At 36.0% G+C, this 27,895-nt stretch overlaps 1 protein-coding gene across 1 annotated transcript in view; it reads right to left on the minus strand.

Moving 5' to 3' along the window:
• The window catches only part of LOC140241089 (uncharacterized), a 72,300-nt gene extending 44,405 nt beyond the window's left edge, over positions 1–27,895 (minus strand). Inside the window, exons 1-8 of the mRNA XM_072320856.1 lie at positions 27,891–27,895; positions 26,739–26,890; positions 21,712–22,023; positions 20,246–20,587; positions 19,662–19,787; positions 18,037–18,105; positions 15,432–16,978; positions 3,555–3,716 (exon numbers count right to left, since the gene is read on the minus strand). Coding sequence (XP_072176957.1) covers positions 3,555–3,716; positions 15,432–16,978; positions 18,037–18,105; positions 19,662–19,787; positions 20,246–20,587; positions 21,712–22,023; positions 26,739–26,890; positions 27,891–27,895 — 2,715 coding nt within the window. The remainder of the gene's footprint in view (positions 1–3,554; positions 3,717–15,431; positions 16,979–18,036; positions 18,106–19,661; positions 19,788–20,245; positions 20,588–21,711; positions 22,024–26,738; positions 26,891–27,890) is intronic.

Here is a 27,895-nt window from a genome sequence, read left to right on the forward strand (position 1 = left end):
CAGTCAGTTTCTTTTTTTATGTTATTGTTGAACTTGGAAATAAACTTTACACTCAAATGACATAATAGTTCACAAAACGCAAGAGTGTTGTCTACAATGTTTCTTTTTTTCTTAATAAGCTTAAAAGGATGCGATAAGTTGGCCAATACCATTTTTTACTTTTAAAAAATAGGAAAACATAACAAAATTCTAATGGATTTAGCAAAGTCCTCGCCGCTCTGATGATAAATAATGGGTGATGCGTATTTTACATTTCCTATCATAGCAACACATGGCCGGTATCAAACCATGTGATGAAATAGCGCCACGAGTGGCTCCAAAAATAAAAACAACAACAGATCATAATGAATAGTGCCAGATAGCTTAGACATATCTTTTAAGTGTTGTTGACCATCCACTAACAACGTGATAAATTGCGCCAAGCTTCCCCCCTCCCCCCTCCCCCCTCCCCCCTCCTCCCCCCTCCCCCCCCCCCCCCCCCCGGGCTGCGCCGGTCCGGTTATGGGCTTGTAATCGTGGTGATGGTGACTATCGTCAATCATCCCCCCACTCCTCAGTACGGATTGACGCCGATGAGAATGGTATCATTTAAAAAGTTCTTGTCTTAATTCTAACACTGATCTAATGAACGCGACTAAGCCCGAGCAATCGGAGCGAGCGAGGGGGAGGGTGTGGGAGGGGTTTGTCTCCTTCCCACAGTGAGAACTTTTGCATTTTGATGTTGACAATCGTAAATCGTAGATTTGATGCAGGTTTTGCATATTTTATCGACTTCAAACAGTCCTACTAAGGTAGCAGTACATTTTGATGTAAATCATAATTATACTGTTTGCCTATAAAATGGTGAAATTTAAATAAACTACTTGTATTGATTCTTACACTGGATATTATGAACGCTGTCTGTTGAGCAATCAAAAAGAAAAAAAATCATGCACACGAGGGTGTACATAAGGGGCATTAATTTTCTCCTCCCAAGCGAAGATGATTTTGTGTTTTCAGAACTGAAAATCAGCGATCTGGTGCAAATTTTTGGTTCAAAACAACTGTACTTGATTTTTTTTTTCAGCCCCCTCATGCATAATCAATCTAAACAAAATGCGAGGTAAAGCGGGTTTGTACTGCAACACTGACAATTTTTAGGAATATTTTCCTGTAAATGTATTTCACAGCTGGATATTTTTCTAGTAGGATGATCTAAATGTCCACTCCTTTTTAATTTCTTTTTTCTAAGTATAGGTGTATACCGTTAAATGTAAAAAGGAAAACGAGGCTGCTTTGACATTTTTTAAATTAATGAAGAAGGATCTCATGCACACTTTATCTGAATTTTGTTTATTTTTCAGAAATACACACGCAAATGCAATTAAAGATCTTGAATAGTTCAGGGGTGAGGGAGGGCAACTGACGGGGTAATATCCTAGCAACTCTCCTTTTCCATCTCTCATGTCTTCCTTTTCCATTATATGGACAACTTATGCAATCAATTGGTCTAAAGGTGGACTTGGGCCTTCTTTGCCAAGTGTCAGTCTTGTGAGCCTTTTAAGAGTAATATCGTGCTTGTTGAATTTGTTTGCGTAGTGTCGGACTCGTGACACTTTTGTGCGTAGTGTCGAACTCATGGGTAGTGTAACTCGTGGGCATTTTGTTTTTTTACTTGATATCGAAATCGTGGGCATTATTTGTTTAGTGCCCAACTCGTGGGCTGTATAACTAGTGGGCTCTATGACTTGTGGGCTGTTTGACTCTTGGGTATCGGTCTCGTGATGTGCACCCATTTTACGTGGTAGCGGGAAAACTAACCTACAGCAAAATGAACTCTTCCAGTCTCCCTCCAAACCAATCAACTTCTCTAAGGCTCCCACATCAGATAATCGAGTAAAGTTGTAATTTCATCATAAAGGAATTCCTAATCTTTTTCGTCACTTCAGCGAGTTCATTGGTGATCGTGATGCATGCACGTACCTGCGTATTGAATCTCTAACGTTTCCCATGCAACCCATTCTTTGCTTTGAATTGTCTGGAATGGAATGATTTACTGTTGTCGGGATCTTCAACGTACAGCGGCTCCCTTTGAGCTTACATCATCCACCTTTAACTGTTATTCTTCAGCACTCGGAAATCATGTTTATCATTATGATGATGGCCTAGATAATAGCCATTGCATTATTGTCTTATTCCTTGTTTTCTTGCATCTCTTTTATACTATCCACACATACCGACGTAACCCATCAAAAACTGTGTACCATATCTGTGACTTTAATTCTAATAAATTCCAAAGTTCCCCATCCTCTTTCAATTTACCTTCCCCCACTGGGTTCTTATCCTTTAATTTCGACTCTTCACACTCTGAGGATTTTTCTTCCGAATATTCACAACAGTGTACATCTGATTGATTTATGTTAATCCTAAAAATGCAAAATAGTATTTGTGGAGAAGGTGGCTACCCCCTCCCACACCCTCCCTTTCCACCTGACAACTTCCTTGCATCAATAAGTAGGCCTACATATGGGATGTCGCTGGACACGAACCACAGTTTCGTCTTTCAATGATTATTATCTGTAAATGTCTATTTTCTGACTCTTTCGCCAAAGAGGTGCACCAGTTCAGGTCTCAAATTTGCAAAATCTTCATTGTGTGAGAGGGGGATCATCCTCTTCCAGAATCCCCAACCCCACACTTGGTTGCTCCGCTCCCTCGCACAGTTGTTCCAACTCCTAGTCTCCCTCCCTAATCGTGAAACGGATCGACGCCTGTTGCGACACGGATTGTCGTCCCCGGCTCGGGGCGACAATCCGTGACGGAGTTGGCGGCACGGATTGTCGCCCCAGTCACGGATTGTCGTCTGTTAAGGATGATAGCATTGAGTTGGTACTGAAAGTTGGCATCATGGGTAGAATGTGTTAATAGATCGTGCTCAACTTCAGCTTTATCCGATAATCTCCCCATTGTTGTTGCTCCGGTGGTTTACGATCTGTTTTGTTTTGTTTTTTGTCAACCCTTCATCGCACAGCCACCACTGTTCGGTATAAAAAGATTAAGCGCTTGAATAGACCCTGTCCTTCAAAGCCTATTTTCTCGGTTCACACTTAACAGAGTGGTGCTTTCTTCAAAATATTCAGATGTGTTATGTGAGTCAATCTGAATTGAGTTATACATCATTTTAACGCTTAGAGCCTGCTCTTTCAGCATGTTAAGGAGCTGCCCTTAACTAAAAATCTATATCACTGACATTTTTTTTGTTCCTTTTGTGATGCAGGGACTCATATAGCAACAAGTTTAAGTTATTCAAATTCATGAAAATTCTTCCGTCGTGATGTTTTCATTGCAACTGATTGACAAATTGCCCTAAAACACTGATCAATTCAGTGCTTATTTACGTCGATGTAGGGCAATTTGTCAATCAGTTGCAAAGCTTAAGTTATCTTAATCACTTATGGAATCCTGTTCAAGAACAAGACCCTAGAATTACTACATATTCACAAATATCATATAACACTTGAACTTGAGCTGCATAGAATACCTTTACAAATGAAGCTATTGCATATAGGTCTTACCTCGCAATTTGAACCACTTGCGCCGAGGATTTTGAAGAAATCCATGTGAAATTGAGAGTGGATTATCGTGAGGTGCTTCAACACACGGCTTGAACAGATACTCTTCGCCAATTCATGCGACGTAGTTCTTCCACAGGTCGTATCTTGAATGGACAGTGATTGCTGATGGGAATAAATAGAAATTGTTGCAAAATAAAAATGTATTATAAACCAAACCTTTTTGCAAAAGATGACATACAGTTGCTTTGGAGTCGAAGCAATAAATAACTAAATGGAAGACGTAACACGCTGAATAAATTTCGATATTCACACTTCACAAGAGTTGGTAGCCAATATTAGAAATAGCTTCATTAACTTGCGTACGGTCTGCAAAATACACGGATAAACGTCATTTTGAAAGTGTTTGAAATATTGTCATCAGGATATGAAAAATATTTATATATATTTTTTTAATGATGCTTTACTCGATACATAGCAGTCACGCCTATTTGCAAATTTTACGTATTCGTTTGTGTTGTTTTGGGCAGATTTTATCTATTCAATTTAATTTGATTCAAATTAGATTGTACTTCCAAAGGCACATTTTTGTTGATGTAAGTTCAAGGAGAAAAAAAAAGTTCAATGTATTACAACAATATATGAAATTAATGTTCCAAATGATTGTGTCATTAGAAAAGAGAGGCCCATGTGAAAGACAAGTTTGTAAAAATATGAACCGCTCAAAAATAGAACTTGTAATGCAGAAAAAAGGGCAAAAGCACTACACAGGCTCAAAACGCTCACTGTCAACAAGGAGAGAGGACAAACAAAAGAAAATGGGAAGGGAGGTTAGAGTAAGAAAGGACGGGAAAACGATGAAGGAAGGAAGAAAGGAAGGACTACTTATGGGTAGCAGGGGTCCTCAGTGCAAGTAGGGCTATTGCCAGACACTATGTAATAAACATCGAAATAATTATGCAAATGAGATGACAAATGTGTAGGCCTTCTTCAAGTGTTATTTAAGAACCAAACAAAAATGTCCTTAATTTTTTATTAAATACAGCAAGACTTTTTACGGTTTTTAAATCACCAATTCGGGCACAAAAACTTTGTCCTGTGTATATCAAAATAGAGAAGATGGCTGGATAGCCCATATTGAGCTACGCTACGCTGGTTTTCTATGGGGTCCAGTTGGATGTGAGGTGGGACCACTTCACCGGGTTAAACACCCTGCTCTTTGCGATAAATGAATAAAGCGGGATCTTTTACGTGTATGAGTTGTGACTCTCTCAGACACGGGACCTCCATTTTATGTCCTATCCGAGGGACAGAGTGTTTTGTCCGTTGATAGAGGGGACGTTATGATCACACACAGCATTGCTAAGTCCATACTCAGGGTCGAACTCGGGTGCGTAGGATCGTAAAGCAGACGCACTACCGACTGTGCCAACTCACCATAATAATAAAAGGGTAAATGAAATTATTGAATTTCCTAAATTGTTGGAAACATTGTGATAACTGACATTTTCTAGAAAAACACATTATCAAATACTTGGGCTTTTTTTTTTCTAAAATAAAACATAAATTGTCTTAATTGATAAAAACATAAATCTTTACCTTATACAGTACAACAATTCACCAATGTGGCCATATGGTTGTAAATGTAAGTGATATGTAAAATTCTCCGAACCTAATTTTAGTGTAACAAATACTGATGCGTATTCCCCAAGTATACGATAGTTCAGATAAGGAAATTTAAGAGTGTGTAGATTAAGTAAAGTATGAGTGGGAAAGAAATACTTCAACTTATTGATATACAAATATTGCAGGATACGATCCTACAACAGTAATTGACGTGATATTTTCAAGATTACTGTCTTACTGTCAACATAAACACCAAATAATTCAATGGATTAAACAACTCCTAAGGGGTGCCATCTATTATAACATTTCCTGGAAGCGTTTTAAGTGAATTACTAAAAGACATGAACTTAATCTTTTGCAAATTGAGAAATAGGTTGCTAGTATCCGTTTGTCAACTTTCATTAGATAGATTTTAAAAAAAAAATCGTTGAGATAAGGAAATTTAAGATTGTGATATAAATCAACTAAAGCATGAATGGGGAAGAAAAACCTCAACTTATCGATAATACTAATATTCGAAGATACAATCATACAACAATATTTAACATTATATTTTCAAGATAGATATACTGTCAACATAAACACAATGGAATTCAGTGGATTAAACCAATCCCAGGGGTGCCATCTAATATAACATTGCCTGGAAGCGTTTCAAGTGAATAACTAAAAGACATAAACATTACCCCCTTTTTGGGGGGCAAATTGAGAGATAATTTGCCCGTTTCCAAATGTCAACTCTCCATTGACAGTTTGTAAAAGAATTTCGGAGTCTCTTGGAGAAAAAAAAAAGATTGGAGTCTTCGCCCAAAAAGAGCGTAGCAGAAGATGTGCGAAAATCATTGATATCGATATAAATATATATATATATATATATATATATATATATATATATATATATATATATATAATATACTTATATTTTGAAACAAGAAAGGGAAAACTGACCACACACAAATAATAAATAGTGACAACTTCGAGGAAAGAAAATATGTTTTCATCGGGATTCGAACCCTTAACCTCCGGATTACTAGACCGGTGATCTACCGACTGAGCTATGGAAAGCCCGAGATCGGTGTTCGTCCCAAACCCGTTGAGGACGGACTGATTTTGCTACAACACACATTTCCCATAGACACCTGCCCGAGTATACTCGGGACTCGTCCTTAACGGGTTAAGTCTCTTTGCTCCTGTGGTCAGAAGCTATCGTGTGTGTATGTGTGCCACACACACACACCCACACACACATTAACCTGACATAAACCCAAAGGATGTAAATCAACTTTGGAATAAATGCGAGGGATCGCCGAAGCGATGCAGCTTTTTGTAAATGTTTTGAAACAAGAGAGGGAAAACTTAGCAGAAACTTTGAAGAATAACATTTTGTGAATAATCGTGAAAAAGGCCTTGGAGACATCCAGGAATATTTCAATCGTATGTGAAAAAAAAAAATCTAACGAGGTGATGACCTTTTTTATATATTGCAGAAAAGCATGGCCAGTATGATATTTACCTCGAAATCAAAAATGAAAATCAACTAATTTAGAAGAACGATTAAAAAACATATTTTTCGGAAACATTTCTATTTTATTTCTTAATAATAGAGAAACAGAGAAACACTGGGAACTGTGAAATTGGCTGTTCAAGAATCAAGATTGAAGATTCAAATCTATTTTCACTTCCATCAATCAAAGAAATAATATGCAATGCATATGTACATGGTATTTCAATTTGTAACAATTGCAGAATGTGATTTAACAAAGTACGTATGAAAATGAGTAGCAGCTGAAAAAAAACCCTCAATTGTTTTTGTTCATACATACATAAAGCGTATAATACAACTTAACTAAGGAAGGGGATATAAATAGAGGGTCCCACTAAGAAGAAAAGCTTGAACGATATGGGGCCATCACAAAATACACAAGACAGCAATACAAAACAAAATAAAACCAATCGATGTCAGCTGACATGAACTCAAAATAATTGGGAACGGAAAAAGAAAGAAAAAAGAAAAAGAAAGGAAAAAGAAAAAAAAATCTACAGCACATGTTATCGTGGACGCAAGCTGGATTCCATGATGTAAAATTAGTGATAAAATACAACCTGAATTAATTATAATGTAAATTTTTTGATACGCAATTATACCTGTGAAAATGCAAGAGGAGAAGAGAATAAACACATTGGTATATACGGAACATTGAAAGGACATATAAGGAGGACTTGTGTTTAAAAAAAAAAACATAATTATATAATGTTTAAAGAAATAATGACTTGACTGGGATGGTAAAACGAAGCTTACTCGGTTGAATGTTGTCAGATTTCAATAAAAACAATTTCATTTTATTCTTGAAGGAGTTCAAAGACTGAGCTGTTGTAATATTGCTATGAAGTGATTTCCAATACTTTGGCCCATCGTAGGTAAATGAGTTCTGAGCCAACAAAGTTCTCCAAAATGGCAAATGGAAATCATTCCATCGCCTTGTTGGATAATTGTGAACAGATTGATTTCTTTCAAACATTGTTTCAAATCTATTTGGAAAAATATTCTTATTATAGTCATGCATAAATTGTCCTAAATTAAACAGATACAAATCATTGATTTCACATATTTTATGCTAAAAATATCGGGGCAGTATGGGACAAGAATGCTGTATGACATATGACACGGAGTGATTTCTTTTGTTATAAAAGTAATTCATCTAGAAGTGTTTGATATGTATTTCCCCACGCGAGAATACCGTCATTCAAATACTGCAATATTAAGGATGAATATAATGCAAGAAGCTACGATAACGGAAAACAAAATTTAAACTTTTTTTAATATTAATCATACCAATATTACGTGAAATAATTTTACATAAACCGTCAATATGGAATTTTCATGAAAGTCATGATCAACTGTTATTCCGCGATATTTTACATAAGAAAAAATTTCGAGTGAAGTACCATCTAAAACAACGTCAACACATTATGCTTCAATATAATGACTAAAAAGCATATATTTTGTTTTTTTGAAGATTAAGAGATAACTTATTGGCTTTTATCCACTGGACAACATTTTCTTATTCTGAATTTATCGTATTTATTGCATTTAAAAGGGTAAGAGGATTATTGTGCGAGAAAAAAAAAATTTCAGTCATCTGTAAAGAGAATAAAAGAAAGAACACCGTTAATTGCATATGTGACCGTGCATCACAAAAAAAAAAAACATAATTCGCACCCCTTGATCTTACGTGATGACTTAAAAAAAAAAGGAAAAATGGGTGAACTTTTGTTCAAGTCAATTTTGAGTTTTCCATTTTTTCTGAAAGACCTATCATTCTTCTACATTATTCCCAAATTTGGATCACAAACTGGAGGGGAAAGTGGGTTTTCAGCAGTTTTTTTACAACTTTTTTTTTGGTAGAGTATTGTGATCAGCTTTTTCTTATAGGCTTCTTTCATTTCTTGAAAAGCTTTTGCAACTTCTTCACTTTCAACTCTAATAACATTTGAAAGGATGTTGTTACTGCCCTGAAAGTTGACATTCATCATGGCCAGAATGAGGTGATAGACAATGCTCAATTTCAGCTTAATCTGGTAATCCCTTAATTGTTGGTGCTATTGTGGTGTACATCATGCTTTTGTCCAATTCATGGCACAGGTAGAACGGCTTAGTCAAGATTAAGCACTTGAATTGACACTGTACTTCAGAGATTCTTTTCTCGGTTCACACTGTCCAGAGTGTGAACTTTCCAGTATTTATATAGATTAGGAGAATGCATTTGAATTAAGTTATACATAATTTTTTAATTCAATTCAATTCAACTCATTTTTATTTCCACATAATCATTAAAAGGATACAAAGGATACATAAAATGTGATATAATGAACATCAATTGGAATATACAAACCAAACGAACAATACTCATAAGATACCATATTCACCAAAAGGTGTTTCAACAAACACAAAGTGAATTACAAAGAAAGGAAATAACAACATAATGGATGATTTGTGGAGGGATCATGATAAGTTTTTATGGTTTTATATATAAAACGTATCAGTAAGATCCCCAAAGAGTACAGAAATAATAGAGAGTATTGCAGTGTTGTGTGTGTGTGTGTGTGTGTGTGTGTATGGGGGTATCTAAATGTCATTTAACCAGATACACCTAAAAAATCAAACAAATTAAGATATCATTACAGATATGACAGAAAACTGTACAGATTCTATGAAATTTTTATCAACAGGTTCTTTTTCTATTTTCGTTAAAATGAATTCAACGTTAAACGATCTTTTATACTACTTGGTAAATCATTTCACAGTTTTGGTCCTTGATAAGTTATAAATGAATGTGAAAATTTAGTTCGTCCATACGGAACTCGAATATGAAATTTTAATCTTGTATTATAATTATGAATATCAATATTCTTTGCAAATAATGAACTAAATAGCTCTGTTAATAATTCCTTGCTATATAAAAACATAAATATGGCAAGATTATACTCATAGAGTTGATGTATTGGTAAAATGTTCAATCTAATAAACAATGGTCTCTAATGGTCTAGAATTTTGAAGCTTAGAGTCTGCTCTTTCAGAATCTCTCCTTAACTAGATATCCATGTCTGGCGACTTTTTGTTTGTTTTGTGGTGCATGGTCACATAATTATATCATTTCCCTTTTTGTACATTGGTATAACTTTCGCAGTCCTTATAGTACTAGGCACTACAGAAGGACGTGTTAATCATTGCTGTACCCACCAAGGCATGACCTTTATATGGGGACGAGCAGTGATGTATGATAGATTTGTCCAACATAAAAGTGAATCCTCTTACTAATTAGGCTTCTTTTCAAAACATAAGAACGACCCAAGTCCAATTTTTGGCCAAATTCATTTTGACATGGGAAATTGTAGCTTATGCATGGACTCATATTGTGTATAAATGATAAATCCTAATTACCCCCGGAAGTTTCTGAAATGAATGAGTTAAATCTTATTGAATGTAAGCATGAAGGACTTGGGTCATTCTTACATTTATATTATAGCGCCCTCCCTCATCTTTCTCTCATCTCTATAGCAGAATATTATGTATATGATTCAAAGAACGACCCAAGTCCATCACACAAAATGGCCTCTCCACAATTAATGTAAATGTAATTGTAACGGGCTTCTCTCTTCCATTCTTTCAACCCAACTGGATCGTGTGCAGCGACTTCAAAATTGGGCAGCCCGATTAGTGTTTCAGGTTTCTAGGGACTACCCATCTCAGCCACTTCTGAAGTCGTTGCACTGGCTTCCTTTTAAGCAGCGGATAATTTTCAAATTAATTTTGTTTGTTTATAAAATCTTCAATGATCAAGCTCCGAAATATTTAGAAGCCTGTTTGACTTTATATACACCTACTAGAAATTTGAGGTCATCTAGTGATCTGCTTTGTCTCAAATACTCTGTTACTCGCACCTTAGCCGGTGATAGGACGTTTACTGTGTCTGCTTCAAAGCACTGGAACAATTTACCACTAACCGTTAGACAGTCTCCATCAGTGAGTGTTTTCAAACAAGCCTCCTTGTTTCACATTGATCAATTTAAACTTATAACAAACAATAGATTATGTAAGAAAGGAGGTGGAGTTGGGTTTTATGTCACAGAAAATTTAAACCATCGGTTATTAGAGGAGTTCAGTTTTATGACAGAATTTTTTGAAAGTATTTTCATCGAGATAAAAGTACCAAACTGTTTCGTAAATATCGTAAAGTACCCACTGTTATGAATAAGTCCCGATATACTCGGTATCGTAATATCCTTACTTCTTCATTACGGTTAGCCAAACGGATGTATTTCATGAATCAATTCGATAAATGCAAATATGATGTGAAGGGTACGTCGAGGGTGATAAATCAGGCGTTGAAATGTAATACTGACAATAATGCTCCTAGTTATATTCAAGAGGATGGTGTTCGTATTGACGACCCCATAGACATAGCTGAAGTTTTTAATGATTACTTTGTACACATTGGCCCAAATCTGGCTGACAAAATCCCTTCAGCGCACCAGGAATTTTACTCTTTTCTGGGTAATAGGAATGTGGCATCTTTATTTTTTGTACCGATTGTTGAAGATGAAATAATAAAGATTGTTGATAGATTAAATAACAAAAAAAGTTCGGGAGACGATGGAATCACAATTTTTTTGGTAAAAAACGTGATTCATGAAAAAATTTCACCCCTTATATCTAGTGGTAAAGTTCCTTGTAAAATGAAAGTAGCCAGAGTTGTTCCCATTTTTAAAAAAGGGCGAAAAGATTTTGTTAACAATTATCGTCCTATTTCCCTTTTAACTTCCTTTTCAAAGATACTCGAAAGACTTGTGTATAAACGTACCCTTGATTTTCTTCTTCAGTCAAAAATATTTACTGATTCTCAATTTGGATTTCGCAAAAAACATCGTACAACTCACGCATTACTCAAGTTTATTGATAAGATAGCTCATGCTATAGATGATGTATCTCATACTGTTGGTGTTTTTCTTGATTTTTCAAAAGCGTTTGATACAATAGATCATGATATTTTACTTTATAAATTAAATCATTACGGAATTCGGGGTAAGGCGTAGAATGGTTTTCTGATTATCTGACAAATAGAAAACAATTTGTAAGTATCCACGGTCACGATTCCCAACCTAAGTTAATTTCTTGCGGGGTTCCTCAGGGTTCCCTGTTAGGTCCACTTCTTTTTATTTTCTATATCAACGATATTCAGAACTCATCTAAGATCCTTCCCTTCGTTTGTTTTGCAGACGATACAAATTTGTTCTTTTCTCATCCAAATCCTGATGAGCTTATAAACATAATACATGAAGAACTTGTTTCTGTTCAATCTTGGATTTTTGCAAACAAACTTTCCTTAAACATTGAAAAAACTCATTATATTTTGTTTAGCAATTCCCTACCTGTACTACCTTTTTCTGTCAAGATCAACAACATTGATTTGTCACAGGTCAACAGTTCAAAATTTTTGGGTCTTTACATTGATAGTGATTTATCTTGGAGAACCCATGTTGGTTATGTAAGTAGAATTATTGCTAGAAATACAGGGGCTCTAAACAAACTTAGTTATTATTTTCCATGTAATATTCTACAGAGTATATATTCAACTTTGATATCTCCCTATCTTAATTATGGGATTCTGGCGTGGGGAAATGCTTCTAAAAATCTTATCGATTTGTTATTTATTGTGCAAAAACGCGCTATTAGAATTGTAAACCACGCTGGATATTTCTCGCATGCGAATGAACTTTTTATGAGCAATAAAATTTTGAAAATTCCTGAGTTATTTTCTTACAACGTTTGCCTGTTTATGTTTCAATTCTCAACTGGCCAATTACCAGATGCATTTTCCAAAATGTTCACAAGAAACTATACAGTTCATGATTATCCAACCCACCAACGTTATGCGTATCACCTTCCACGTACCCGAACAATTTTTGCGAAAAAAAACTATCATGTTCACTGGACCTAAGTACTGGAATGAACTCCCTACGGAACTTACAAGCTGCACCACTCTAACCTCATTCAAACGAAAATTAAAACAATATCTTTTGAGCAGCTACGGCATGCATATTGTATAGTACTTGTTGCTCAGTATTTCCTCCCTTGTCTATCTTATTTACCTTCTAGTAGTAGTCCGACGAGATCCTAATCATGTACATTATTATTCTTCGATCAGTCTGCCTGTTGCGCTCTCTAAGTTTTTATTGTTACACTCGATTGTTCGAATTCTTGCGCGTGGTAGCTGTCTGTTACCATGGTCACACGGCCTGCATGGTTTAGGACCCCGCTGGAATTTGACTCCTGAGCTCCATTGTCCTTGTGTGTATATTTTATATTCACGACAAAATTCTTTTAGCCCACCTTCCATTCATGTTTTTATGCCAAACTGTTACGTCATCATCTATACCTCCACACCCACTTAAATCCTTACAATCTCAGTCGTTGTTCTCTCAATGTCATTACTTGTAGCAGGTTATAGTTGCGACATGTGACCTTTCAGTGTTTTATTCTGTATTTTATATAGCAACATTTGATTTGATCTTGTTCGTTTTAATCGGATCCCCCAATTATAGTATGGTCTAAAAATATCTGTACTTATGCTTCCCCTAATCTGATTTTACCACGGGACCTGCGGCTCTATACAAGCTTGCTTTTACGCAGGCCCCATCATATTTTTCGCATTATGATCTCAGTTTAACTCGCATGTATACAGACCTTGTGTATACCAAGACAAACTTTTGAACATTCCGGTGAAGTTCTATTTGGAATTATGTTCTGTATAGATTTCGTATCAATTTACTTTATATTGTGATATATGTGAGAAATATGAAAATAAATTGAAATGAAATGAAATGAAAACATATCTTTTCAGTAGCAACTAGTTCGTAGCTAACATTTATCCAATTACACATACTGCCGTACATGTTTTGAATTAATTGTAAGCGCTTTGGGCCTTGTGGGAAAAGCGCACTATAAATAATAATAATAACAATAATAACGTTAATTGTCATAATAATATATGTTCTAATTTGTATATACAATGTTGCCTTCCCGTCACAGTTGAATAGAATATCAATTGAACAAATAAAAAAGATACGAAGTGTTTTTTTTTTTAAGTTTACTCGAAATGGTCTTCCATGGACTTAGGTCGTTCTTATATTCAGATACTCAATTCATTTTGAGAACTACCGTGTTTTTATAGTTGACGCACGGATGGAAGCATGCATGCACATTTGACAAGTTAGTGGTGGGCTAAATGTGATATCCGTGCGGACAAGCGTAAAGCTAACGAGAGCATGGTAGTATACATTTGGAAAAGCAAAAGAGGGGGCATGTAATGATATAAAGAAGTCTTCCCCATAAGGAAAAAACTGGGCTTAGAGGTAACACATAGACCTCCTACCAAGGTGAATTTCTCGAGCAAAATTTGGGAGTCTGGAGGCATATGTTCTTGTTGTATTTCTGTCATTTACGGTCATCCAGTAGTTGCTTATTTCAACTTATTTGTCGTTCTACGTGTGGGACTTTGTTTTATTTGAATTTAAAAAAAGATGATGCTCTGGCAAACTACTGACCTGAATGTGCCACGATTCTGGATGCCCGTCAGAGTTCGCGCAACGTCGACATTTACGGCATTCTAAAAGGGGAGGGGGATGCTCCTCTTTTGTGGAACCCCATATTACTTGCAACTGAACTTGTGTTGTGCATTGTGCACAGTACATACATCGAAAAGGAATGTTTAACTAGCCAAACTAGAGCTCGTGTAAATTATAATGGAATTAATACAAAACACGGCACGAAGAAGATGTAAGCGTTTGTGCAATATTACGTTGTAATAATGTAATCAAATTTATATATACATGTACTGTACGTAAAGGGACCCGCAGTAACAGGAATTCCTTTAATCTGTTTCCGATGACGAAAAACATCATAAAGATCTATTGTACAATGATCTTTAAGAATATTGTTTGTTGATAAAGGTGAACCCCTCTCCGTTAGAAGAAGCACTTCCAAAACAGAGCTTACATTTCCCACATTTTCAAGAAATTTTAGTAGCCTAAAAAAAAAAAGAAAAAGAAAAAATGTTTCATTTCACTTGCCAAATGAGCATAACATCAAGAAGGCTAAGTACTGATCTGAAAGTCCAAATTTCGCTCACTACGACCCTCTAACTGACAACCCCATAGTCTTGAAGTTGGGTGCAATTATTTCAAATATGCTTGCTCATTGACGACTTTGAGTGACAGAAGGAACGGAGATGTTAGGCATGAATTTAAATGACTATTGACGAATACCGGGGATCGATCTGATTTATTAGAGTGTAAAGCATTCTTTTTCCTTATCTCCTCTTGAAATGTAAATATTTTCAAATGTAAAAAAAAAGACTAAACTAAACAAAAAATAACTCCTGTCAATCATTTTTTTTAATCCTCCTTATAAACCTTATACGCAATACCAATGAAAACAACACACGGGATGGCAACTTTGTATACAACCACATTTCTCTAAACCTTGCGACTGCACAATGAGGGAAAATTATTAATATCTTGACGTAATAATCTACAACTTGATAATAACGTAAAATTTTCCATCTGTTTATTCGAAAACACTAATGAAAGGTTGTCGATGTGCACCTAATCAACAGTGAAAGACATGCAGACACAATTAGAATTGCATTACCCTTTAAAAGATATGTGTGACTATTGGAATCAAGTTGTATCACTCACCACTTCATCACAGTCCACCATGAACGCAACTCCTAAGTTTGTATGCTCTGACGAGTTTGGTGATAAAGTGTATTCTTGCCATCGTTCTCCCACTGCTCTGGACGCCTCCTTAGTATGACATTCAAACGCAACGTCAATGCATAAATCCTGGTTACCTTCCTTTATCAAGCCGTGAATGATATCAAGGCCAAGTTCCTTTTTTAAAGCTGAGGCGAAGTAGAGTAGGTAACAGAACTCCTGAGATCGAGGAAGAAGTTTGTACTTTAGATGGTCGTACTTAAGACGATCTTTGGAGAATAGAATCGTAATATATAACCCTGCAGTATATTCCTGGAACAATTTGTGTGGAAACAAAACCTTTGACTCAACAAAAGATGACGTGTTTGCATGTTGCCGACGTTCTCTGCCGATGACTTTTGTTTCTGTTGTCAAAACTCCGACCATTAAACACGTTTGCATGGCATCTCCACTCTCTCTGAATTGTTCTTCAGGAAATGAAAAAGTTCTGTCCAATAAACCGTTGAGTGCTATGTCACTTACGTCTTGAATTGCCTTACTAGCTTCCCTTACTTTTTCAACCACGTCCAGTTTCTTCAATCTTTCACACGATTTTGATGCATAGTGTTCTTTCAGAAAAGAGATCATTGCTCCAAAAATCTCCGAGAAAGTTTGCATTTTCATCATTTCTCGTCGCCTCTCTTCACTGAATTCCTCCCACATAAGGCAAAGCATTGCGCAGTAAATTGGAAACGGGGCCATGTTCGACCGGATGACATCATTTTCCTCAATAAAGCTGATCAAGTTTTCAGCAACAGCTCCCTTCTTTCTACTATAGAAGTATTTCCTGATATATGTCGATAAGTCCTCTTTCTTAAATCCTTCGACGTTAATAAAGGTGTAATCGTCAGCAAGACTCTTGGTCAGTGTGAATTCATTTGTCCTCCATGGCCTTGAGGTCACAATGACCTTACAAGACGCATATTGTTCCGAAACAATAATGCGAATGACGTCACTGCTGCTTCCGTATTCTAGGTTCCCGCTGAACTCGTCAAACCCATCAAACAACAGGAGAACGTTATGTAGATTTTTTGAAATGTAGTCGTCTATCAGGTTTGGTGTTGTTTCATTTGAATCAGAGAGATATCTTTCCACAATACTACCAATACTTTTGTTGACATCAATAACATCTCGAAGAGGAACTAGAATCACCATATCAAGATTCTGGAGAATTTTTCCCTGGCACCAGTCCCAGGCAATCTTGGCACAAAGCGTTGTTTTGCCAGCACCTCCGTCGCCTGTAATTAGAAGGCGCTTTGAAAGCTTTGCATTTCCCTCATTGGTCAAAAGGTCCTTGTATGATAGTGGCCTTTTCTGATTACTGCTTAAGTCGATCAGACTCAGATTGGTATAGATATCATCCAAGTTTACACGTTCCATAAAGTTAAGGGGATCAACAGTGACCTTGCGTCGCGTCTTACGGTAATACGCCTTCAGATCTTCTTTGCATCGTTTCACTTGCTTCTTTGTCAACGCCGGGTTTACTGATCCTTGAATGCAAACAAAAAGGACAGACAAAGGTAAATCATTTAGCCATGTAAGTTAGTTAAGGTTCATCCACTCTATGCTCTCAATTACTTATAACGACCAAAAACAAAATAATTTCGTGACTTTATATGAAATACCGAAAAAAACATGTCGATAAAGCGTAACTGATTTGTAAATCACATGTTCTGCAAATATCTCAGACCAGTTACCGTTTTGCGAAACCACAAAAATTTGAATGGAAGGCACAGTCACTATTCTTTTTATCAAAAGAAAATAACGAAAACAAATGTTTTGTTTTTTATGACACTTAGAAAAAAAAAATATATATATATGTTGTTGACAAGTTTCTGGTCATTTTTCAAAGTCAAACTTAATCCAAGAAAATATGTTATACCGATATTTTCATACAAAACGTTGATGACTTTATAAGACACAAAAGAACAGACAGGATATTAAAAAAAAAATGTTATTTTCAACCCACTCTTTCCCAGATTATGAAGTCCCTACAGACTGTGATAATTAGTAGGATTCATTGTAACCACTTTTGTGTGGCACTGGGGATACTTTGTCACTTTTCAAGGGGGTTTGAACTGTGAAATATACATCTAGATCGTAATGCAGCTTCACAAGAAGCTTCAGAACATAATTTGCCATACTTTGGAGGAAAAGAGCCTTTAGATATAAACTGTAGAACTCAAGCATAAGAAGACCTCCTCCAAGTATACTGAGTTCAGGACGATCTAATGTTGTTTGCCAGATAAAATGAATCGAATAAAATGGAATACACTACCACCCTTTCCAAAAACCAAACAAACAGAAACACACACACACACACATACAGAAGTAGTACAATTGTTGTCGATTCGTGCATGTAATGATTGACATTTTTTTTTTGTACACGCTATAGATGATCAGGGAATAAACAAGTAAAAGAATAGCAATTTATTGTGGTTGTTACCGGAAATTCTAAAGCCAAATTCCTCCTTCTCTCTTTTTTATTTTGCTTTTAACCAAAAATTAGACCACAAAATAAGATGAATCGTGTTGAAGTATCTCATACCCATCATCAATCCTTCCACGTAAGATCGCTGTGTTCTGGCTTGTCCCCTGCAGGGATTCCAGCTACATCCTGTGAGACATAACAACACCAACAAAGACGAGAGCATCAACAAAAATCAAAACCCAGTGTGTATGGGCAGGGGCGGATCCAGGAATTTGGAGTTGGGAGGGCGCAAAAGCAACAAGGTGCCACTTCATTAGCTGACAAGCATACAACATGGGCCTTAGCGCAATTCTCTGGTGTACACTTTAAAGTAATATAACGTTTTGGTACCTCAATAGTTTCCCTGAGTTTCCTTGTCTTAGTTTGTGTTTTAGGTTAAAGTACCTTTCATATAACTAACACTGTGACACTTACTCGACCCAAAGTGCTCTCATGTCTTAGTAATCATGCAATAATGGTTTCATACCAGAGCAGAACGGGCTCTGAAAAATTCGAACGAGCCGTTAGTTTGACTCGACGCAGTACCGCGAGAATCAATATACACGTATTGTACGAAACCATTATTGCATGATTACAAAGACATGAGAGCACTTTAGGGCGAGTAAGTCTCATAGTGTTAGCTATATGAAAGGTACTTTAACCCTGAAACACAAACTAAGACAAGGAAACTCAGGGAAACTTTTGAGGTACAAAAACTTTATAATCATTTTCTTTAATAAAAACTAATATATTTAATATATACATCAAAGGGGACGTGCCGTCCCCCCCCCCCTTCCTTGATTTTCCACTGATGGGGCAGACGATATGCACATTGTGTGATGATAGCTATGTGCATTCGTTCAATCGAAATCACAATATTTACGTCGATTGTTGTCTCCCGTACTCACGTACTTGATAGTATCTATCGAGCGTCTCAAAATTTACCACTGTGATGTTAGCGTAACATTATCAGTTACATTCTATTTTAATGTTACATGTTATGTTTTTCTTATTCACCACCGTAATGTTAGCGTAATATTAACAGTTACTTTCTGTTTGTATGTTACATTTTATGTTTTCCATAGTATAGTTAAATGTATTTCATGATGTGGGTATACTATAATCCTACACGTTTATGATACAGATCTGATTGACTAGCATTATTTGTACTGAAAAGGGGCGAATATCAATAACAAAAAGGAGATGATACAGTAATTACAACCCACTCTTTTCAGTTGGTCTTGAAGGGATCGTAAAGTTTTGGTTGAGACCTAAATTCAGGTTTCTAGTATTCTTTAATGAAATAATGAGAAACCTCTGATGAAATATGAACAAGCATGCAATTCTAGGAGTGATTCAACGTTTTATTTGATGAAAATTGGTTTTTAAATGGCTGAATATCCCAAACAGAGCAATCCTAATAAATGTCTGGACCAATGTTTTTATTAGGATCACTTTGTTTTACTTGTTTGTACTTTGCTTTTGGACGTCTCATTTATTCCAAAATTTATGAGTTCCTCTTGGAATGGTGTCCTCTGTACTATGTCATGAACTTCATTAGTGGTTTCTTGGTACCTCGCAAAAAGATAAAAGTCCCATTCCTATCTCCACCAACACTACACCAACCCTTTAACCTAACGCAGATCAAGTGTTATTCATTACGATTTTATCAAATTGGTTACTAAGTCTGTCAATATCCACACCTTTCCGTGGTAAGTATTCAGGATGATATTTTTGCAGAAAGATTCCAACAAGGAGAAATAGGATGGCTAGGGCGACAGGTACACCGATGGCTAGACCAATGACGAGATCCATATCACCAAGTTTTTCTGAAATTCGAAATAGGTATACATGTTATTTGAAACACCTTTCTTCCATTACTTGAATTTGAAGGCATTAAAATTTCACGTCTTTTATATTGCCAAAGAAGTACTCGATTGTATGGATCCAACCGTCATACGTATTTTGGCATTTTATTCAGAAAAATCACTACGAAAAGGAGTTAGCTCACTCTTTATCTCACTTTGTGAAAGCAATTTCTATGTATTTGTCTGCAATATTGAAAAAGATACTTCCATGATTGATTGCATAAATGAATGTTTGCTCAAAATTATGCAATCAGATTGATCTTCCCCAAAACAATTTATGATAAAAATGTTTGTTACAAGATATATTTTGAGTACTTTTATAGTCATTTTATGCTATGACTGTTTATCAAAACCAAACTCTATATTCATGATCATGATTTCATGACGAAACACAAACTATTGGTAACTTTTCACCCAACCTGATGGAGACAGAACGGTGACTTCAGCTGTCGAGATTCCAATTAGAGGATCACCGGTAGCCACGCATATAAAGGTTTCTTCTGTTCCGTCATGCACAAACACAGTGATTGCCTCGAACCTCTCGTATGTGTCGTCAGATAGTGTAGTCTGGTGCGAAACTATCGAGTTAAGTATCTCCCCCGTCTCCTTGGACCATGACATTGAAATGTTAGGCTTGAATTCACTGACGACACACGTTAGGTTAACGAAAGGAGTGTTGGAGGAAGTTTGGTATGTGCACCGGCTTTTATTGGATTGGCTCTCATCGACGCATTCCTCGATTACATGTTTTGACGCCATCGCTTTTAAAAGAATGAATAGTATTAAAACGGCGTGATTTTGTCATCTTACGTGGGAATCTAGAACAAATATTGAAGACACAAAATGTAACAAATGTAGAAAAAAATGAAGCATATGCATGACAGACCTACGCTTACACATAATGTGCACAGTGTATAGCGATCGCCATAGCTGCCCAGTTTTAATTGCCTGCAGTCTCCTCATTCTGCTGCACTTTCACAAGTCTTACAAAAGGCGAGAATGGAATTGAGGTTAAAGTGGAGGTGTAGTTTTCGTTGAGGTGGGGATTAAGATCTTGATTAGAAATACTAAAAAATAAAGGGCATACAATTATACGAGGTATCAAAAAGTTCATTTAATAAAAAATCGTTCTGTAAATGGCTGAGCCGAGAACAGAGTAAAATAAAATCGTCCTCACAAAAGGCGTGTCATAAATAAAGTTTCAATTTCTTTTAATTGTATCCTCTTTAACATTATCTCCCAAAAAGTCAAACACTGAATTCTGGTCTTACCAAAGATATAGCATCCCTTTAACCGCTGTGTACTCTTAACTGGACATCGAATGGACAAAATCATTTATATCTTCTTCTTTTTTCTTCACCTACACATGGTGTGCGATTGTTCTCTTCGATGTATTATTATGGTGTGTGTGGCAGTCATCACTATGTTGTAGAATGGATTGCAGGCAAGAAAATGTGTGTTCCGTATCTTTTTTTTTTGCGTATTGAATTTCGTTTCTGTTTTGAGGACTGCATCAGTCATTCATGCCCTCCTTGATTAGTGGAGAGGACAGAAAAACAAGACGATAATAAGCAGGAAACATACATATGTTGTTGGGTTTTTTTTTTCAGAAGAACATCACCTACCCCTCATGAGACGAAAATTCCACTTACGTTTCACGTAGTTAACTCACTTATCACTTCACTCTCTGACCTGCTCACTTCCAATATTAGAACATAAGAACGATTTTAGCGACCTGAATTATGGACATGCAAAATTACAGCAAAGCGTCCATAATTGGTTTTTACTCAAATCATTTCATTGCTTACATGTCTCACGTAAGACTCATAAATTACTGTTTACACTCTGCAAAGAATGTGAATCATGATAGCAGTAAGTTACTTACAGTCCACTGTCAAAAAAGTGGAATTCCTTAAGTCATCAAGGTTCGTGAGCACCACATCACAATGGTAGAGACCCTCATCAGCAACCTGCAAGCTGGTGATGACGAGGCTGAAGTTCTTGTCGATGTCGAACCGTTCCTCCCTGCTCTCGAAGTTTCCATCGAGGAATGTAGCCTTGATTGTCGGCGGCTGCTGATCTGAGTCGCTCTCCTTTGACCAGTACACAGCGAAAGGCTCTTCTGGAATGTTACATGGCAGTTGGTTGTCCTCCCCTTTCCATCCCCGAACGTTCGGCGCAGTGCCTACCATAGAGGCTAGACGATTGAAAACGTGAGTAAAGAAAACTCATTGTAAATGAATACAAATGAACAGATGAAAAAATACGTATGTTATTCACAAATATGTATGATTATGGTAGTATGAATAATAATAGTAATAATGATAATAATAATAATAACAATAACAAAGATAACGATAACAATGATAACAATAACAATGATAACAATAACAATGATAACAATAATAAAGATAATGATAAAAGTACATATTAGAAAAAATATCATCACAAAAAAATGGTGAATATTCTCACAAAAGATGAACAATTCTGAATCTGAAATCAGAACGCTTTGTCACATGATATACTAAAAGGCCAGTCTTTCCACACTTCTAGTAAATCGTTTACCATGGGCATCAACCTTGCATTTCTTTTTTTCAATTTAATATCACAAAGGTCAATGAAAACATATTTTCTTTTGACAGCCTCCTCCTAATCGTCGGTCGCATGATAACAAAAGCTTGCTTACAGCTTATCTTCATGAGAGTGGAATTCGAGAAACTCTCAAAGTTCCTCAGCGTAACATCACAATGGTAGAGACCCGTATCTGCCACCGCCAAGTCAGTGATGACGAGGCTAAAGTTCTTGTCGATGTGGAACCGGTCATCCTTGCTCTCAGCCTTTCCATCGAAGAATGTAGCCTTTGTTGTCCGTGGCTTTTGATCTGAGATGTCCTCCTTAACCCAGACCACAGCGAGAGGCTCATCCTGGACGTCACATGACAGTCGGATATCTTCCCCTTTCCTTCCATGAACGAAGGGGGCAGTGTTCACATCTGAGGCTAGACAATGGAGTGTGGCAAACGCAAGATCTCGTCATTTTACATACGCTTATAGGTAGGAAAATCACTGCGAGGTAATCTCTTCGTATATGAAAGCTTTCTGGATGCCGTAGTGTGATAAAACAGTTTTAAGCAGTAGATAGATTAGATAAAAAATGTATGATATCATGGATACATGTAAAATATTTGCATAAATAACGAACAATGTTTAATTGAAGATTTTTCTTTCATGAGCAACGTCTTATATGAACGTTCCATTAATGTAAATTCTTTCAAAGTTCTGTCATTGTTTGTATAATAGCTTTTAATCTTCACGAAATAGCAATGACAGGATTCTGACAATCACTTGACGCCGAGATTCTGTTACATGTAATAAACACCACGTCAACTGATTATCTGAAAACTTAAACCTGATCTCTATTTTCATGACTACATTCATGGATTAATCAGTGATTGATTGATTGATCAATTGATGGATGGATGATGAATCCCGAGTTATAATGAGCCCTTATAGCTAATGAAAAAAGAAAATATCAGGGAGGATTTACCAGAAAGAATTGCAACTTGAACTTAAAAGAATACAAAGATAGAGATATATGTTTTTTTTTGTTTATTTTACAGTTTCAAGAATTGCAAAATCTACAACCGGTGTATTTAAGTATATTCTGAGTCAATTAAGTTCTCCGAAGGGGTAAACGAAAACTTATTAGATTGCCTAGGGGAATAATATAGGTTTTCCCATTCATTTTCAAACTTTTTCCATTCAATTTTTAAATGTTTACTTCAGTTTCGTCGCAGGATGTCGGAATTAGGCCAATCTTACTTTCAAATTCGTCTTTCCTCATTTATTTTCAAATAAAGTCCATTCAATTTAGAAATTTGGCATACATTTTCGTCATTTACAGTTCAAAATCGTCAGTCTCACTCGCAGCACTCAAAAGAGCAGGATTGATTTGAATTTTCATTCATATTATCTGTATCTGTATCTGTGATTTTCCAGTCATTCGTGTATTTTCTTTACATTCAGGAGTTAACACACACACAAGTGCCCCCTCCCCCGCACACACACAGAACATAGATACACACACACACACACACACACACACACACAAGCAATCCGAGTACACACTGATACAAACAGAACCGTCTCGCAAAAGAAATCACTGACAAACGATTTCTAGGCAAACATGGTTAACGACAAAATTTAAGTGTAGAATTGTAGCCTGTTTTATGTCAAAGAATGGATAAATAATTACGTTTGCTGCTTTCCATAGTATAAAATTTAATGTTTGCTTCATGCATTATGATGCGGAAAACCTGAAAATTACGAGTTAAAGTTTTAAATGTCACACTGACAGTGATACTGTCCTGGGTTAGGACTTTTGACTGTCATGTATCATTCAATCCATTTTGGTTGGCATACGTGTTTTTCGTGTGTATTGTTTATTGCAAAGCAAATGGCTAGGGAATAATGTGTAACGATACAATTTACGAGACAACGTAAGAATAAGTTGGTTTACCATCTAAATAAAGAATCGACAACATCTGACTAATTTGAATGAAAAATTCATGAAATTGTGTGAACAAAAACGAATTTGATCTTCACATTCTGCCATCCGTCAGCGAGAGGGATGAATTTGAATATATATGTCATGAAAATGTGAAAAAAAAAAAAACTGGTTACGTGGGAACATTGAATTGAAAATACTGGAAAGTGCATTTTCGTTGTAATTCAACATAAACTGACCAAGTTGAAACAAATAATGCACATCGTTGGTTTTCAAAATCTTAGTAAATGATGGATTTGTATGGGAACGTGATGAGACGCCACCAATAATACCAAGTGCATGATTTATGATGTCATGATATTGTGAGGCATATCATGATAGATGATGATACCCAGTTCAAGAGGGATGGAATGCTAGTGCTTTATGTCAGAAGGTATTTGTGCCGACCTGAAAATATCAGGAAACGATATATCTCTGTACCCTCATTTATTTATTTATTTTTTTTTTTGGGGGGGGGGTGGTAATCTTCCCTTAATATTCGAATCCACAAAGAGTAAGACTAATGTATACTCATTGTTGTGGTTGCCATTGATCGGTACTGTATCTGCTCTACAGTGATTGTGTCCTAGCAGTGAGTCTCGTTGTATTGATAAATTAAATGTGAATAACTATAAATTCATCTGTTCATATTTCCAGGCATCGTCAGGGGTGATTCATGAAAAGGCATGATTTAAAGGAAATGTAATCGATGTAAACCTTAGGATGCAAGGTAAATTGAGAACTTTTGAAATGTTACATAGGCGCGATGGGAATGGAACATGCAATTGGTGATCGTATATCATTTCCAATGAATTTGCGCACGGCTTCTAAAAATGGTGTTATCAGTCGCAATAAAATTTGAGGTCTCCCGTTAACTCACTAACCAGTCTTTTCAAATGAATATTACTGGAACAAATTTAGATAATTCCTTGAAATATCACTACGAGTGAGTGTGGATGATAAATTTACTCATCTGTTTCATAATTTCACGAAGATTATGATAAATCTTTTTCAATAAAATTATAATGTTTATGTTGCAACTGATCGACAAATTGCCCTACATCGACTAGGGCAATTTGTCAGTCAGTTACAATGAAAACATCTCGACGGAAGAAAATAATGAATTTGAAATGTTTATGATATCCTGAAGCAGTTTGTATGATGTTGTGTATGTGCTTGGCTTGTTTATTTGTTTGTTGTTGTTGTTGTTGCTCCTGTTTTTGGTGTTGTTATTTTGCTCTAGAGAACACCTGGTAATGGTGCTGAAAATATATTCTTGGTGAAAATTCGCCGCTGATGAATTCCATTACTGCGATGTGTTGCATGTTGCTCTCTTCATGCATAGGTATTACTGAAAAAAACTTTCCCTTTTATACTTTGTTCTGACTGCCATAATTAATTTTGTTTAAAAAAAAACAGTAACACTACCCGTCAGACAAACAAATTCCACCACCTTTGAAAAAGTGAAACATTCATCCATTTAAAATCGAGTGACTGTCTTGTTCCATTCATTTGGAATTCATTAATTCCCAGCATTTAAGGTGACTCGCCTTAAATGCTTTTCGCAGTTTAAGATAAATGGGTACAAAAAGATTTTAAAACACCGAGGAGAGAGAGAGAGAGAGAGAGAGAGAGACGGTATCTGACTTCCGGAATTTTTAAGGCAAGAATGAATAAGGGATGTATATTTTTTTCATGCATTTATTTCTCAACAACGAATCTATATTTCAAATCAAGCCCTGAAAACCCGACTGAGGACATATTATTAATCCTATATAGCTTGGAACGTACTTCGGCTTCCCAGAATGGTCGGACGCTGTACATAAGCAAGACGGGAGAACCCTGCTCAAATTTCATCTATGCGTTTTTCTCTGGACACGATGATTGTTTTCTTCCAAAATTACTCGAAAAATACTGCTTGAAAGAAACAACAACAACAGCAACAATAACCTCGGAAAACATAATAAAGTTTCTAGTTGTATCATTAGTAGATTATCTAGTCATTTATACCGACATCGGTGAATGTACCAAAAAATAAATTAGGCATATATAATGACATCAAAAAAATACACTAACCTACATTCGGTATGAAACAGGAGATTGATTTGAATAATCATTGCATTCAGCCTATTTTCATAGGGAAATATTACAAAAATGTGAGTTTGAAAAGGGATGTATCACTTATGGGTGCACACTCTTTTAGAATTTCCCTGTATGAACAGCCATATTGGATAATGTCATGTCCACTTGGATTTACCAATTATTTTAAACACATTATTTAGTGATATCAATCAGCGGGACCATGATACCCTAGACTGACAGGAGTGAAAGTTCAAAGAAATAATATTTTCATATAGTCACACTTACCAGTGGAGCCACAGACCACATAAGCTGTCAATGTTAGGAGCAGAACGAGATTGTATACTCTGTCCCAGCCTCTATCCATCATAGCTTGTCTATAATAGATATATTTTAAACCGTAAAGTGAGTACACGTTTTGATTCCAGCATCCTGCAATCCTGTCAAATAATCACAACTCTCACAGTTCAAGAAAATTGAGATAGTTGAGCATATCCCATGCAATGAACCTTCTAGAGGAGAAACGGAATTTCTTTAGGAAGAATAGTGTAAGAAAGTAAATGAGCCTCTCCGCAGCTTGCGTGCTATCTAATTGTCTAAAAGTCCCCGTGTCTCGAACATGACTTAATACGTGGCATAGCACGTACTGTTGACATCTTGATAGTCATTATATTGCTGGAGACATAGTTCAAAATTTAATCAGGTTACTGGTAAATAGATTGTGTTTGGTACTGCTCTCGAGTGATACAGAGCAAGACAAAGTGATATAATATTCTAATGTTGTTTACTTTGTCCTCGACCAAAGGCCAATCTAATATGTGATTTGAGTTATGAACCTGGTGCATGGATGCAGTTTAACACAGTGCGTGAAAAAGCAGACAACGCCTATTCTTTTTTTCTTTCTTTCTTTTTTTTACTGTCGCGGTAGGGTGGTACCACTTCAACCTTTCACGATAATTTGACGTGGATAAATTACTCCGCGGATTATGTATGACTTTTTACACGTTACTATTATTGATTTTGTACTATGTTCCAGGTGAAATTAAAGGCATAATTTACCACTTTCAGAGAAAAAAACAGCTTTAGTGCTTCAAATAGTTCAAAAATGTGAGTATACATATATATATATATAAGGGACAGAAACAACCAGTGTAACAGAAAATAAGCAGTATAATTAACGTTCAAAATGTGAACAATTGTCATAATTAAATTTTGTCCATAGACCAAACCATGTACAGTTATTGATATCTGAGAAAAATAGTGTTGGGTATAGAGATATCTCCTTGTATTTAAACTTTACTGGAAAATATCTATATGATAATCATGAGATTAGTGATACAACTGACTTACACGTATGCATCAGATGTTATAACACAAACATGTATTAAATCACCGTCCCATTGTAAACAGTACCTTAAAATGACGCTTTACAACACTAACCGCAT

Source organism: Diadema setosum, chromosome 17, assembly GCF_964275005.1.
Source record: "Diadema setosum chromosome 17, eeDiaSeto1, whole genome shotgun sequence".
NCBI lineage: Eukaryota > Metazoa > Echinodermata > Echinoidea > Diadematoida > Diadematidae > Diadema > Diadema setosum.